This window comes from Sinocyclocheilus rhinocerous, unplaced genomic scaffold, assembly GCF_001515625.1.
Source record: "Sinocyclocheilus rhinocerous isolate Xijiao unplaced genomic scaffold, SAMN03320098_v1.1 scaffold1398, whole genome shotgun sequence".
NCBI classification, from domain to species: domain Eukaryota; kingdom Metazoa; phylum Chordata; class Actinopteri; order Cypriniformes; family Cyprinidae; genus Sinocyclocheilus; species Sinocyclocheilus rhinocerous.
The window spans coordinates 539,970-554,694 of NW_015632523.1; the positions used below are offsets into that span (position 1 = coordinate 539,970).

The 14,725-nt window shown below is 39.7% G+C and overlaps 2 protein-coding genes across 3 annotated transcripts in view; one reads left to right on the forward strand and one right to left on the reverse strand.

Moving 5' to 3' along the window:
* LOC107742629 (dysbindin domain-containing protein 1-like) overlaps positions 1 to 6,034 on the forward strand; it is an 8,925-nt gene extending 2,891 nt beyond the window's left edge. Inside the window, exons 2-4 of one of the 2 annotated variants that reach the window (XM_016555678.1) lie at positions 1,446 to 1,592; positions 3,010 to 3,147; positions 5,311 to 6,034. In XM_016555678.1, coding sequence (XP_016411164.1) covers positions 1,446 to 1,592; positions 3,010 to 3,147; positions 5,311 to 5,495 — 470 coding nt within the window. In that variant the 3' untranslated portion in view covers positions 5,496 to 6,034. The remainder of the gene's footprint in view (positions 1 to 1,445; positions 1,593 to 3,009; positions 3,148 to 5,310) is intronic. The other variant, XM_016555679.1, reaches the window with a different exon arrangement.
* A 2,486-nt stretch (positions 6,035 to 8,520) lies between these two features.
* LOC107742627 (AFG3-like protein 1) overlaps positions 8,521 to 14,725 on the reverse strand; it is a 12,371-nt gene continuing 6,166 nt past the window's right edge. The window contains 10 exon segments of the mRNA XM_016555677.1: positions 8,521 to 8,745; positions 9,681 to 9,875; positions 10,249 to 10,449; positions 10,760 to 10,875; positions 11,213 to 11,323; positions 11,542 to 11,667; positions 13,280 to 13,387; positions 13,549 to 13,702; positions 13,794 to 13,931; positions 14,010 to 14,280. Coding sequence (XP_016411163.1) covers positions 8,521 to 8,745; positions 9,681 to 9,875; positions 10,249 to 10,449; positions 10,760 to 10,875; positions 11,213 to 11,323; positions 11,542 to 11,667; positions 13,280 to 13,387; positions 13,549 to 13,702; positions 13,794 to 13,931; positions 14,010 to 14,280 — 1,645 coding nt within the window.

Genomic DNA, 14,725 nt, shown 5'->3' on the forward strand with positions numbered 1-14,725 from the left:
GAACACCCTAGCAAACACTTAGCAATGTGCTAAAAGCCATCCAGAACACCCTAGCAACCACTTTGCAATGTGCTAAAAGCCATCCCGAACACCCTAGCAAACACTTAGCAATGTGCTAAAAGCCATCCAGAACACCCTAGCAAACACTTAGCAATGTGCTAAAAGCCATCCAGAACACCCTAGTAAACACCTAGCAATGTGCTAACAGCCACCCAGAACACCCTAGCAAACACTTAGCAATGTGCTAAAAGCCATCCAGAACACCCTAGCAAACACTTAGCAATGTGCTAACAGCCATCCAGAACACCCTAGCAAACACTTAGCAATGTGCTAACGGCCATCCAGAACACCCTAGCAAACACTTAGCAATGTGCTAAAAGCCATCCAGAACACCCTAGCAAACACTTAGCAATGTGCTAAAAGCCATCCAGAACACCCTAGCAAACACTTAGCAATGTGCTAAAAGCCATCCAGAACACCCTAGCAAACACTTAGCAATGTGCTAAAAGCCATCCAGAACACCCTAGCAAACACTTAGCAATGTGCTAAAAGCCATCCAGAACACCCTAGCAAACACTTAGCAATGTGCTAAAAGCCATCCAGAACACCCTAGCAAACACTTAGCAATGTGCTAAAAGCCATCCAGAACACCCTAGCAAACACTTAGCAATGTGCTAAAAGCCATCCAGAACACCCTAGCAAACACTTAGCAATGTGCTAAAAGCCATCCAGAACACCCTAGCAAACACTTAGCAATGTGCTAAAAGCCATCCAGAACACCCTAGCAAACACTTAGCAATGTGCTAAAAGCCATCCAGAACACCCTAGCAAACACTTAGCAATGTGCTAACAGCCATCCAGAACACCCAAGCAACTTTATAATCTAAAAATGTATTAAAAACCACTTAGAACACCTTAGCAACTACACAGCAATTTTCTGGCTACCACCCAGAACACCCTAGCAAACACTTAGCAATGTGCTAACAGCCATCCAGAACACCCAAGCAACTTTATAATCTAAAAATGTATTAAAAACCACTTAGAACACCTTAGCAACTACACAGCAATTTTCTGGCTACCACCCAGAACACCTTAGCAACACCATAACAACATTCTAACGGCCACAAAGCAATGTGCTAACAACCATCAAGAACACCCTAGCAATTGTCTACTGCAGCAATGCACTAACAACCACTTTATCAGCTACATAAATTCCTTGGCTACCACCCAGAACACCCTAGCAACCATGTCCACCTTATTTTTCAACACGTGAGTAAGCCGTTTTCTGTCAATGTGCGAGACTTCCGGTTCATTAGCCGCTGTAGGGAAATAACAAGAATAAGAAAGTGCAGTAAACTGTAAAATGGTTCTCAACTCTGGCCCTCGAGGTCGACTTTCCTGCAGAGTTTAGTCTCTTTATTATTTATTTATTTTTGTTGTTGTAGGGCCACTTAGAGATCGAGAGTTCCAGAAGCTTCTGAAGTCCTCCAGCTCTGCCAGTCTCATCAGCGAGGCCTCCCACAATGCCTCAGGAGAGCATGTCGGTACTCCGTCACACCATGGCAGCCAGGTGCTGATCACTGAGAAACGACGTGAGTGAAACCTGTCAAGAGCACATGCAGGTCATATTTCATCCCAGTCAAAACAACTCAAAAGCAGAAGTGACATTTTGTGCAACAAAGATTGTTTTTATTTTTTTATTTTCCATTTTCACTGCAATTAATAAATTGTCCTTAACATTAACAGTGATCTAGATTAATGAATACAAAAAATCTTTTGATTTTGGGGAGAAATATAAGGTAAACATTTACTTTAGATTCACATAATTATGAAAGCTTAATTAACGCCAACAGACAAGACAGAGCAGGTTACTTCTGGCATAAAACAAAGTCTCAGCTTTCAAATTTTCTCATTTTTTAAAGAGATTCAAACAATAAATAACATGTTGTGGCTCTTTAATGTATCATGACACATTATTGGCTCAGTTCAAGCGGCACACGTGAACTGACTGTCTTTTCTCTATTTAATTAAAGCATGAAATAAACATGAATGAACATCTGAACGTATTTTATTTCAACCGTGGAAAGATGTCAATACACAACACTTTTCAAGTTTAAGTCCACGAAAATGTACTCTCTTGTCTGATTTGTTTGTCGGACAAGATGGCGAATTCTGCGTTATAATTGGTCAGATCGCCTGTCAATCAAGCCCTTTGCGAAGTGTCAATTCTGACTTTTTTCTTGCAATTGCGAGTTTATATTTTGAAATTCCCTTCACAAATCCTTCACAAACACCCCCTTAGTTACTGTTGCTATGTCCGACAAGCCATGATGCTTTCACGCCATACATCATGTTCCAACACAGTAAAAAATACATCGCGGAGCAAAGAGGAAACTGACAACACGCCATCAGACAAGACAGAGCAGGTTACTTCTGGTGTGAAACAAAGTCTTAGCTTTCAAATTTTGTCATTTTGTAAGAAATCCAAACAATAAATACCGTTTTGTGGCTCTTTAATGTGTTGTGACAGATCGCTGTAGAGCCTCAGTTCAAGCGGCACGTGAACCGATCGTCTTTTCGTATTTACTTAAAGCATGACATAGACATGAAAGAAGGAATTTTATTTGAACCTCAGAAAGACCTCAATGCACACCATCAGACAAAATGGCGGATTCTGCGTTATGATTGGTCAGAACGCCTGTCAATCAAGCTCGCTGCGAAGGGTCAATTCTGACTTTTGTATCTCGCAATTCTGACTTTATAACACGGAATTGCAACTTTATATCCTGTAATTCTGACTTTATAACTAACATTTGCGAGTTTATATCCCGCAATTATTTCTCAGAAAGTCACTTAATACTTAATAGCACAGTAAGCACACCCCTTAGTACACAACATGTCTGAGCAAAGAACAATGAAGTCAATTAAAAAATATAATTGAACTGCTCTTAACAGGTCATCTGGTCAAAGTAATGTAGTTGCATTCTGCAATCTTCTGCCTGATCTCAGAGCCTCTCAGCAGTGTGTCCTCTCTGGAGGTACACTTTGACCTCCTGGACCTGACGGAGCTCACAGACATGTCTGACCAGGAGCTGGGGGAGGTGTTTGCTGATTCAGATGAGGAGAATCATACAGAATCCCCAGCAAGTGAGTCAGCTCTCAGACTTATACAGTTTTTTTCCATACCAGGAGCTTTAAAGTGAAATCAATCCAGTCCTCAAACATATTCTTCAGAATCTCATTTAAAAATTAAACTAGGAGAAATAGTGCTGCAGGGATGATGACATATTTTTATAGGTCAACCCAGAAGTTAGCATCCCCCGGTTCCCTCGACAAGAAACCAAGAGAAAATAAGCCCTGTGGCCAGGTTAGGCTATAAACAAACTACAGCATGGCTGCATTACCTAAATGTCGTGCATAATTTCCGACAACTTTCAGTCTTTATTTAATATCTTCAAGATATTAAGCTTGTGTTAACCGTATACAGTACCTTATTTCAGGCATTTAGCCAAAAAACCCATTCAAACCGGATGTGCAAATATGCTAATTTCTGTATTTTAGGTCTCATTCCTGCAGCACTCTGTTATCTATGACTGAATGTTCACTATGAAGCAAGACAAATAAAACGGATGGATAACATTTTGAGTAGTAGAGTATGTTGGATACTTGGCTGCTGGCACAGTTCAGTGATTCCATGGAAATCTACAGTGAGCACATTATTATTTGATTAAGTTCTGAGCTGAAGTGCACAAATGTGTACATATTAAATATTTAAACTATGAGGCAATGTCAGTGGCATTCAGAGCAATCCAGATTAGCATTTCCTCAAACCTGCTGCTTAAATGTTATGCTCCCTGGTCTCTAAGTTATGTGAATAACATTTGTCTAGACCCCAAATTTGTCAGTGCTTAAAAGACTGAGGCATTTTTACTTTTGCTTGTTAGTAGGCATTCCTACTTAACTGCTGTATCCTTATATATTATTACTCACCTCACTGTATAGCTATGCATGAAACTAAACTTTAACTAAACACCAACAATGTCTATCGCTCATGTGGCCTCATGTGGCCGCAGATTGCAATGAGATTGCTCTCATTGAAAATGAATGACATCCGGATGCTTTTTTTTTTACTACAAATCCCTGTCGGTGTGAACATCCCTAAAGACAGCATGTTGAGGAGTCAGACATGACTCATATGAGCTCTGTTCCAAAATATAGTGAGCTGCTTTGCTGTCTACTGCCTACATCTGTAGCAACTCTCTAAAGCAGCATCTGTCATGGAACCTCTTAAGTGACTGGTTTAAATAGCTCATAATTGGCAGCAGCTCAGGGACTGAAAACCCAGGGGTGGACTTAGGGTGTAACCAGGGGAGGCCGTGGCCACCATAAAATGAAGTGTGGCCACCCCTTTGACCACTCTGTTCAAACCCCCCTGGTTCCCAGGGATCAATATCCTACAGAGTTCAGCTCCAACCTGCCACAAACATACCTGGCTGAAAGTTTCTAGTGATCCTGAAAATTATGTGTTTAGCTGGTTCAGGTTTGTGTAATAGGGGTTGGAAATAAACTCTGCAGGATGGTGGCCATCCAGGAGCAGGCTGGGCACCCCTGCCTAAAACCACCCTTTCATGATGCTACCTACTAATTTAGGGGAAGCCAACCCTGCTCCTGGTGGGCTACCCTCCTCCAGACTTCATTTCCAACCCTGCTCCAATACACCTGCCTGCAACTTAAGTAATCCTGAATACCTTGATTAGCTGGTTTAGGTGTGTTTGCTTAGAGGTGGAGCTAAATTCTGCAGGACGGTAGCCTTCCCAAAGCAGTTTTGGCTACCCCATACCAGGGATGTCCAACCATGCTCCTGGAGAGCTACCATCCTGCAGACTTCAGTTCCAAGCCTGCTCCAACACACCTGCCTGTAATTATCAAGCAACCCTGAACACCTTTATTAGCTAGTTCAGGTGTGTTTGGTTGGGCTTGGAGCTGAAATTTGCAGGACGTTAGCCCTCCAGGAGCAAGGTTGGAGACCCCTGTCCTATACTAATCCTTTTCATACGGAAGTAAAAGATACTTTTGTTAAGAGTTGCATTTAAAATGGTTTTGTGAATGTGAAAAGTACTTTAGAATTGAGCCAAAAGAAAGGTGGGTTAGAAGGCAACTTCAAAATTTTGCTGCCCACCTGTTGGAACAGCATTCATGAGTTGACCTATGGTGCCTTAAAATGCCATCATGGTAGACAACTGACTAGGTTTTGGAACAGAACTATGGCCAGTGGTTATGAAGGTGTTTTTCATTAGTTGGTTTTGTAAGTTCACCCCGCAGATCGCCAGCAGCCACCATTACCTAGATTTCCACACAGCGGTTACGTCCGCTCGCCCTCCTGGACCCGCGGTGGAAAAGGGGAACAGCAGCCGAGAGATCGAAAGCACCACAGTGACTCCGAAAACACAGAGCCAATGTTGAAGATAGAGCGCTCTCAATCCCAGCAGCCTTGACCCAGGGACAGCTACAGGGGCTTAGGAAGAAAACAAAGCCCTTGTGCGGAAAGTGGAGGTTCCTTCTCAAGCAAGAAGATGAGGAACCCTTGGGATCAAAGGACATGGGGGTCTCACCTAAAGATAATGCAATCCCTTTGTCCAATATGGACAAGAAGAGAGCTCCAAAAAGCTGGGGTAAGTGTAGACTCTTCCTCAAGATGGAACAGACTTCATCCAACTAGGATTTTGGGACGCCTCTTTGGGACAGAGTTATTTTCAGTCTTCTCCATGTGACTACTGCATATGGAGAACTTGAAGCATGATGTAGCATTATGGACAACACTGGCTCAAGCAAAGTGAATCTAAGGAGTAACTGAGGAATTCCACAGTGATTTGAATCTTCAAGGAACTGTTTAAAGAACAGTGCTATGTATCGAAGTTGCAACTGTGATAAGACACAGAGAACCTACAGCATAGTTCAAGACATGGCAATGCAGAGAAGTTACAAGAATTCCCAACAAAAGTGTCCTTCAAGGAGATTCTGCATGAAAATAGGGAGACCCAGAAACAGTGAAAAATCTTGTAAAAAAAAAAATCATGCCCAAGGCCTGAAACATACCCTACGCAAGTACATGAACGCAGACACTTTGAGCTACACAAGATTGATTTCATACATCTTTGCATTTCACAATTTGTCAGAACCGAATTCATATTGCAGCATATTGCACTGGGTTCTCATCTTTACCAACAAGAGGGTGTTGACCTAGTGCAGGGGTAGGCAAGTTCGGTCCTAGAGAGCCGCAGTCCTTTCTCTAGGACCGAACTTGCCTATCCCTGACCTAGTATTAGCATAAACTCGTAGAGTCCAATCTCGATATGAAATGTCGACTTAAGCTCCAACCTGCCCTAACATATTGGATAGGATTGGATAACCCTGCATAAGCAGTCTTCCCTAGTCAGTTTTATCCCTTAAGACAGTGTTTCCCAACCCTGTTCCTGGAGGCACTCCAACAGTACACATTTTTAAACACTTGCTAAATCAAATACACATGATTAAACTCATCAGCTCATTAGTACTGCAAAAAGTGATGGTGTTGGTACTGTTGGTGTGCCTCCATACATGGTGTGTTAGGAAATACTGCTGTCATGGTGGAACATCAGTTTAAAGAGTATACTGCTGAATGTTATTTTAATTTTGACCAACTTTTTGATGGTAATTATCGCCCCCTTGAGTACTGAGGTTTGTTACAGCCACAGTAACACAAGAACGCACATTGCATATGTACAGCAGGACCGCACAAGCATTCTGACTGGTGTAGAATATGTTTCTGGCCTAACTTAATGAGTACAGCATTTGAAGTTGCACTGAAATTGATGAAAGGGAGAATAATCTTTTAGCAATATGTTTTTAACCACTCTTTATCAATAAATGTCATTCATAATTTCACATCAAGACAACATACAAATCAGTCCTCAGTTGTGATCACTGGTGCACAGCAGGAAAATATGCCTAATCCACATATAATCCTAAAAGTGAAAAAAAAAAGCTACTGGGTGGGGATTCCAAATGCAAAAGTCAAATTCTTTTGTATACATTTCTGGACTCCTATCAAAGTTGTACTGTATTTGCCACCAGGGTTATTACAGGGTTCAATGATGTCAAGCATGATCTATACACAGGGTCACATTGGAGAAGAAATTTACGAACTACCAGAATCATTAACAAGTCTGCCAAATCAAGGAGGACAGAAATCTAACAGGAATAAATGTGAAATGACAAAGATCAGATTGTTTTTCTTCTTTTTCTTTCTCCAAACCATTTTACTGTATTTATTACTCTTGTGACACAACACCTCTCAATTAGCTCTAAATGGAGACAGCATGGTACAATTTAATTTAATAGATTATATGGACAGCACTGGTCATGCAGACACCAAAGCATGATACACATGATATGCAACTCAAGAGGTTCGCTTTTCGGATAAAGAACAGTCCAACAAACAGTGCTTTTGTCTGAGGAGATGCCTTTTGTAAAGAATATCCACAAACATAAACTGGGCTTTTATACTCTTTCATAATTTAACAACCATAAATAATAGAGTTGTTGCTCAATGTATTTTTAAGATTTGTTGCTCAATGCATTGTCATCATATTTTGAGATAGCACTGATTCTGGATGCTTCTTGGCTAACTCTCACCCATCTAAAATGGGAGCATCCCTGATGAACAGAATGCTTGGAAGAGGAAGTATGATAAATCATCTAGCTAAGCCCTATTACTGCTGATGTCAGTGTATGGTGCCTAGAGATACAATATATCAAAATTGCAAGTTCTAGAAGAGGTGTTTGCCCTTTCTACAGATTAGAAACTATAAATATAATCATGGAGAAGTGGTGAATTCATTAATATGTATACTAGGACGCACCGAGTTTCAAGCTGCAAAAATGACCCAATTAATTCTAAGGGTCAGATATAAGGTGGAAATTGGTCATGAAAGAATAAATTATGACAGACTGTTTTTTTGTGTGTGCCAGAAACCTTGACTTAAATTATAAGTAGACCTTGTGAAAAACAATGTATGGAACAACTCCTTCAATTTAATTAAATAATCACACTTTCACTTTCAAAAAATGTTTTTTTTCTTGGAACACAAATGAAAGTTGTACACATACATTTCTTACACTTCTATTAAGAGGAAGAGAGGATAAAAAGGATATAATTGAGTTTATGATATAACGGCAGAAATCGAAAGATAAAAAATAACTAATAAGATATTTCTAAGTTGTTGATCTGGCATAAAGAGTTCAAGGTGTTGGGTGTTAAAGTTTATCAGGCATAGTTTATGCCGACATAATGTGCAGATTAAGGCATTTCAAATTCGGTAAAATTTCCCTGCTTTAAATTTACAAGGGAAGTGAAATGCAAATACCAACATAATTCACAATCTTCCTCTTTTAAGCCAAGAAGACTGCTTTCCCACTGAGTTTCCACAGTAAGGCAAGTGTCAGAGGCAGGTGGAAATTATTTCGAGAGCTGTCTTTATTTCAAGCAGCCTGTTTTTCCTGTGAAGCTGAAGGTTCTTCCTGGGTTTCTCCTCTCTCTTGGTTCCAGTCCTTCAACCCTTCTGGAAGACTTGTATCTTCCTCAAAGCTTCCAGTGCCCTCCACAAACTCCTCATATGTGGACTTCTCCTCAAATGGCCTGGGCCCCAGCAACTCTATCATATCAGCTTTGTCTAGAACTTCTTTTTCCAGCAAGCGCTTGCCAACCTATTCACAAAAAACAAATGCATATTTGCATCAACTAGGCTACCTGACAAGAGATGGTCACTTTGCAGTTCTTCATGCTTTAAATATTTAACGCTGGGTCATTCTAAATCCTGGAAAAACAAAATCCTGGGTTATTTTGCTTCATACTGTTATTCTTGCTACACTGCTCATAATTTTCCCAGGGTTTACAATTCATCCTATGTATTGATAAGCTGACGTTTCACACTGTACATTCAAGTTTTTTCCCCTGAATGGACTTACAAAGCATAAGAATTAAACTCTCCAATGAAACTGATGCGTTTTCCATCACCATTTGACAATTTTCCCCTCAAGCCCCTGAATAGACTGTTTACATGCTGTGTTCCTGTCACTTTGCAAAGCATGTGAATATGAGGAACGCAACTGGATGTCTGTTGCTAAGCATCTAGTTTCACACAGTACAATTTTGCCACTGCAATGCAGGGTTAACACCGCAAAAGCATTGCCAGCCCTAACCCCGGTTAAAAAGCAGTGCCACTTCTAAATTACAAGCATGAAATGTTCCTTTATCCAGGGTTTAAAGCAGGGTTTAGAATGACAATAACCCAGGGTTAAGTGCAGTGTGAAAAGCCCTTTTGAAAGCTTAGCTTCATTCTAATCAGAGATATAAATCTCAAAGTATGAACTTAAAACTTTGATTTGAGGTAAAGCTGAGTGACCTCAACAAAACTGATGAAGATTATACAACTACTTTGCCTTATTTAAAGAAAAATGTGACCAAGGACTGAACCCTGAGGCACTCCGCAGGTTACTAGTTCTGGCATCTCTGGCATGACTTTGAGGGCTGTTGTAATGGCAGCTAGATTCCACTCTATTTAAAGCTATAAATCCAAGCAAAGCATGAGGCACCACTGTTTTCCAGGATAAAGTAATATCAAGCTGTTGGTTGTTCTCACCATTTCCACCTGCTCGTGTTTCTCAGTGATGAGTTCCAGTGTTCTCTTGAAGGCCCGGTCGACCAGATCTCTGACCTCTGCATCAATGAGTCCTGCCGTAGCCTCGCTGTAGGGCTTCTCCAGAACCATCTCACCCTGCCGGGGCAGATCAAATGACACCTGCCCCACTTTCTCACTCATGCCAAACTGAACAATCTACAACAGAAAAGTAGGGGAAGAAAACTGTCAAATAAAGTTAATATATGCCAAAGATCTGGCTTGTAATCTTAGTTATAGGTTGAAAGCCTCAAGAAGCAATCAATGGGCTATCACCACTATGTTGATTAATCACTGCATTAACTGCCAGAACAGTCAAAGAATCCCTTTTAACAGATTGTTAGCAGATTAACAAAATAATTATTAGTTTCAGCTCTACTCCAAAATGGATTGTTCCTGTAAGTATTGTACATTTGAATAAAAGCTTCTTCTAAATGAAAAAAAGTGTATAATGTTGCCATGTCGTTATAGCAAATGCTGTAGCACACTGAACCACTGAATGTATGATACAAAGCAAGCACAATCTCTCTACCTGAGCATATGCTGACTGTGTGACCTTCTTAAGGTCGTCATGAGCCCCAGTCGTGATCCTGCCAAAAAACACCCGCTCTGCCACGCGCCCACCAAGCATCATGCACATCCTGTCGAATAGCTGCTCCCGTGTATATAAATACTGCTCTTTTGGAAGATACTGTGCATAGCCCAAGCCTTTCCCTCTTGGAATTATGGAAACCTGGAACATAAAATTAGGGAATGAGTGAATGAATCCAATAAATTTCAATAAAACAATTCACAGATGAATGACTCGATTTAAACGGAACTATACAAGCTACAATGCAAATCCTGGTGGTGTAACATGATGCTCATAGTTTATACATAGTCAGTTTAGCCCCTTGTTCATTGTAAAAAAAAATTTTTTTAAATCAAAGACAATGACAAAGACATTTTTCCTCATTTGAAGCTAAAATATGTGTTATTTATTTCATTTGGTTACTTAAGTTACGTAAAATGGATTTAAAATATCTTTTGCAAAATAATATCACCTTGAGCAATGGGTCAGCATGTTGGAGAAACCAGCCCACTACAGCATGCCCTGCTTCATGATAGGCTACAGTCTTTTTCTCAGTGGGTTGTAAAACCTGAGTCTTCTTCTCCAGACCTGTAACATGAGAGCACAAAATATGGCATGACTAAGAACTGTATTTTATTTTAAATTTAGGATAGTTAAAGCTGCATAAGCCAACTCAAGCAATCATACACGGAAAGCTTCAGCACCACTAAAAAGGAATGAATTAAGATAGTCTATATTCCTAATTTGTGTTATCTAATGGAAGGAAGCATGTAGATAAGAAAAGGAATGGGACCCAGGACTGAACCCTGAGGTACACCATAGGTCACTGCTGACGTCACTAACAAGACTTACAGATTTTAACATGTACATCATTGTTAGTAGGATGTTTGTAGGATATGCTGCAATTCTAAGCTCTTCCGTTTACCTCCGATGACTCTGTCGATGGCCTGCTCAAAGTGCTTAACATTAATGAATTCATTCAGATGTCTAGCAGCAATGACAGCTGCTTCATTACAGACATTTGCAATATCAGCACCTGGAGGAGAGAACAATTAGGGTCTTTATATAGCAATAACACAGCAATATTATGGCTGCGCTTATGATTACTTAATCATATCAGCTACATCAGCCTACGCTCACACATGAATTTCAAATATATAATTATCATACAACGTATAATTTTTCTGCTATGGTTTGCACATTTATTCTGTTCAAAAGGAAAAGGAGTGTCTAACTAAATCAATGCTCACTCACCAGTGTACCCAGGTGTAGCAGCTGCCATCCTCCTTGCAATGGCATCACGGTCCAGATTTGGGTCCAGTTTGAGTGGCCGGAGATGCACTTTGAATATGGATGCTCGACCCTTAATATCAGGAGGTCCTGAAGGATTGACAGAAACCTTAGATAGTAGAAAATATTTGTCCTAAGCCCACTACACATGAATATTATTGGTGGTCAACTCAGTTTGAAAGACAAATAACACTTGCTGCAATTAATTTTCATAATATATTTACCAAATAAGAAATAAAAAAACAATTCAAATTAAATATGAAAAAATGTCACTTGAACTAAAATATTTTAAACTTAAGAACTTAAGAAATAAACAGACTTATCCTTTATATAGCAACATCTTGATTCTAATACAGTATTTTTTTTAACAAATAAAGAAAGTTAAATATTGAAAACCAGTAACCGACAGTGCACTCTGGAATGTAATCTCTTTATAAAGATCAGGTGAAATTAAATATTTATTAGATATTCAAAGACCTGTTTTCATGATATAAATGTGAATTTGCTGAAAACTGACAGTATATGATACAGTATTATTATGTTTACCTTTCTAGTACTTATAATAATAGAAATTCAATGACTATAATACTATTTCTTATACGTCTAAGTTTGACAATTTATTAGACAGAACTGTTAAAGACAGCAAACTATTAAAGACTGAGAATGGGAGCTCCTGTTTGTCTGCATTCAGGTGCTAATATTCTCAGTGCGTGTCAAAATAAAGGTCCTAGTGCTGTCAAAATAAAAGACACACTTCTGATACTTACTGGCTAAACAGAAAAATTTACCAAGGATCGAATGATGTAATACTGGGGTCGCCAACTGGCGGGCTCCGGTCCAAATCCGGACCGTGAAGGCTTTTGACAATGAAATAAATAAATAAATGCCAAACGCTAATTTCTAATAAAATCTAATTGATAACAAGCACATCAAGGTCAGCTCAGAAGATGTTTGGGTGCAATTGTGTGTGCAGTGAAGAGAGCAGAGAGCAGCGCACAGACAAATGAAACTTGAAAAAAATGTCATTCTTAAAAATTAGGAAAGTTGACGGGTCCTTAAAAAAGTCTTAAATGGTACAAGAAAGTCTTAATTATGATTTCAGGAGGTCTTACATTTGGGGACGGAAAGACAGGAATTGTGACTGAACTTCAAAAGGCTATGATTTCATAGAATAAATATGCTGCGCTGCTTTGTGTACTGCCGTTATCGGGGAAATGCTATATTTCTGCCGTTCCGAAAGTGCCACCTGCTGGAAGAGAATGAATTTGCATTTTCAATCAGCCTGTCTGCTGTTCTTTTCAAAGACAAATCAACCCATGTTTTTAAGCAGCAAACACGCAGAGTTGTAAATGTGAACTGGTGGATTGACAAGAAGATAATGTATTATAAAAATGTAAACAATTATGACGGTAAAATATATTTATGTTATTTAATTAATACAATAATTGATACTTCTGACTCCATTTTCTTAAAAAAAAATGGTTTAAAGGCTGAAATGTGAAGTTTATAATTTTGTGAAAACCTGTATCTGAACTCTAAATCATGCTTTTTACATTCATTTTAATTTTATTTGTGCAGGTCTTAAAAAGTTCATTACTGGACCTCAAGCAGTTTTAGTTGAAGACCCCTGATGTAATATATCGCTTGATCACTAAATATTATATACATTCTGTGGCACTGAATTGAAGGGCAAAGTTCTTACCCAAGTAAATCTGTCTGTCAAACCTCCCTGGTCGCATCAATGCAGGGTCAAGGACATCCGGCCTGTTCGTACCAGCCAGAACTACAACATTTGTACTTGTATTGAAACCTGTAAAAACAAAAAAATTTATAATGTTGATTTGGCATCTTCAAAGGATTTTTCAGATTGAATACAAGACATCATGGTACACCAATTAAACTACGAGAGTTTTCCATAAGTTCCATGAAAATCTCTCCTATGACCTCTTAATCAAACCTCGGACCGCTTACCGTCCATTTCCACCAATAGCTGATTAAGTGTGTTTTCCTGTTCACTCTGCCCACCGAAATTCCCTCCGCCCCTTTTCCTCCCCACAGCATCAATCTCATCAATGAAGAGGATGCATGGGGCGTTCTTCCGCGCCATAGCAAACATGTCTCTCACCTAATACAGAAACGAAAAAAAAAGTAAATTACAGGTCAAAAATACTTAATTTACAATCATTGGAAATCAACAGTTCACTGCTCAAACTTACTCTGGCTGGACCAACTCCAACAAACATCTCCAGAAACTCTGAACCGTTGACTGTAATGAAGGGAACGTTTGCCTCTCCGGCAGTAGCTTTAGCGAGCAGCGTTTTACCTGTTCCCGGAGGACCTGACAGCACAGCACCCTGAAGAAACACAGAACATTAATTAATACTAATGTTCTGCCAATAATCTTCACTTGTTTTCCTTCTGGAAGGTCGTACCTTAGGGATCTTAGCACCCAAATCCTGGTATTGTCATGGGTTCTTTAGGAAATTTACAAACTCCATGATCTCCACCTTGGCTTCTTCGCATCCAGCCACATCCTTGAACTTGATGTCTATGTTGTCCTTCATCATCTTGGCGGTTGATTCGCTCATGCTGAAGGGCCCGCCCCTTCCTCCGCCCATCCCTCCTCCCATTGGCCCACGTCGCAGAGTGAAAAGCAAGAAGCCAATTAAAAGCAGGGTGGGAATAAAACTCATCAGAAAAGACCTGGAGAAAGAGGAAGATATAGTAGCATATAAATATATTTATATTAGTTAAGTTTAATATTATTCATTTAATAATTATTTAGTAGTGGCTTACGGCTCTAGACACATCAGTGCTTCTGCCACCTTGGACTCATTACTCACAACAACAAACCAATGGATTTTCAAAAATGACAGAACATCGTGCAGCATATGGTTGTAAAAACCATGAGAAATAAATTCCAGACAAAATGAGATAACATTTCACGGGTGACGGTGTGTTGGTTTGTGTTTTTATGCGTTTTAACCAAGCGGCAACCTCCCGCTCTCTCTCGTGAAGCCAACACGGAAGTGACTTAAACTGTAATTCATCGACTGGCCGCTAGAGGCTGGCTGCAAAAGGGAGTCAGTCCCATAGACTCCCCATGTTAAAATGCCCAACTTTACAGCAGAAAAAAACATACATGTTT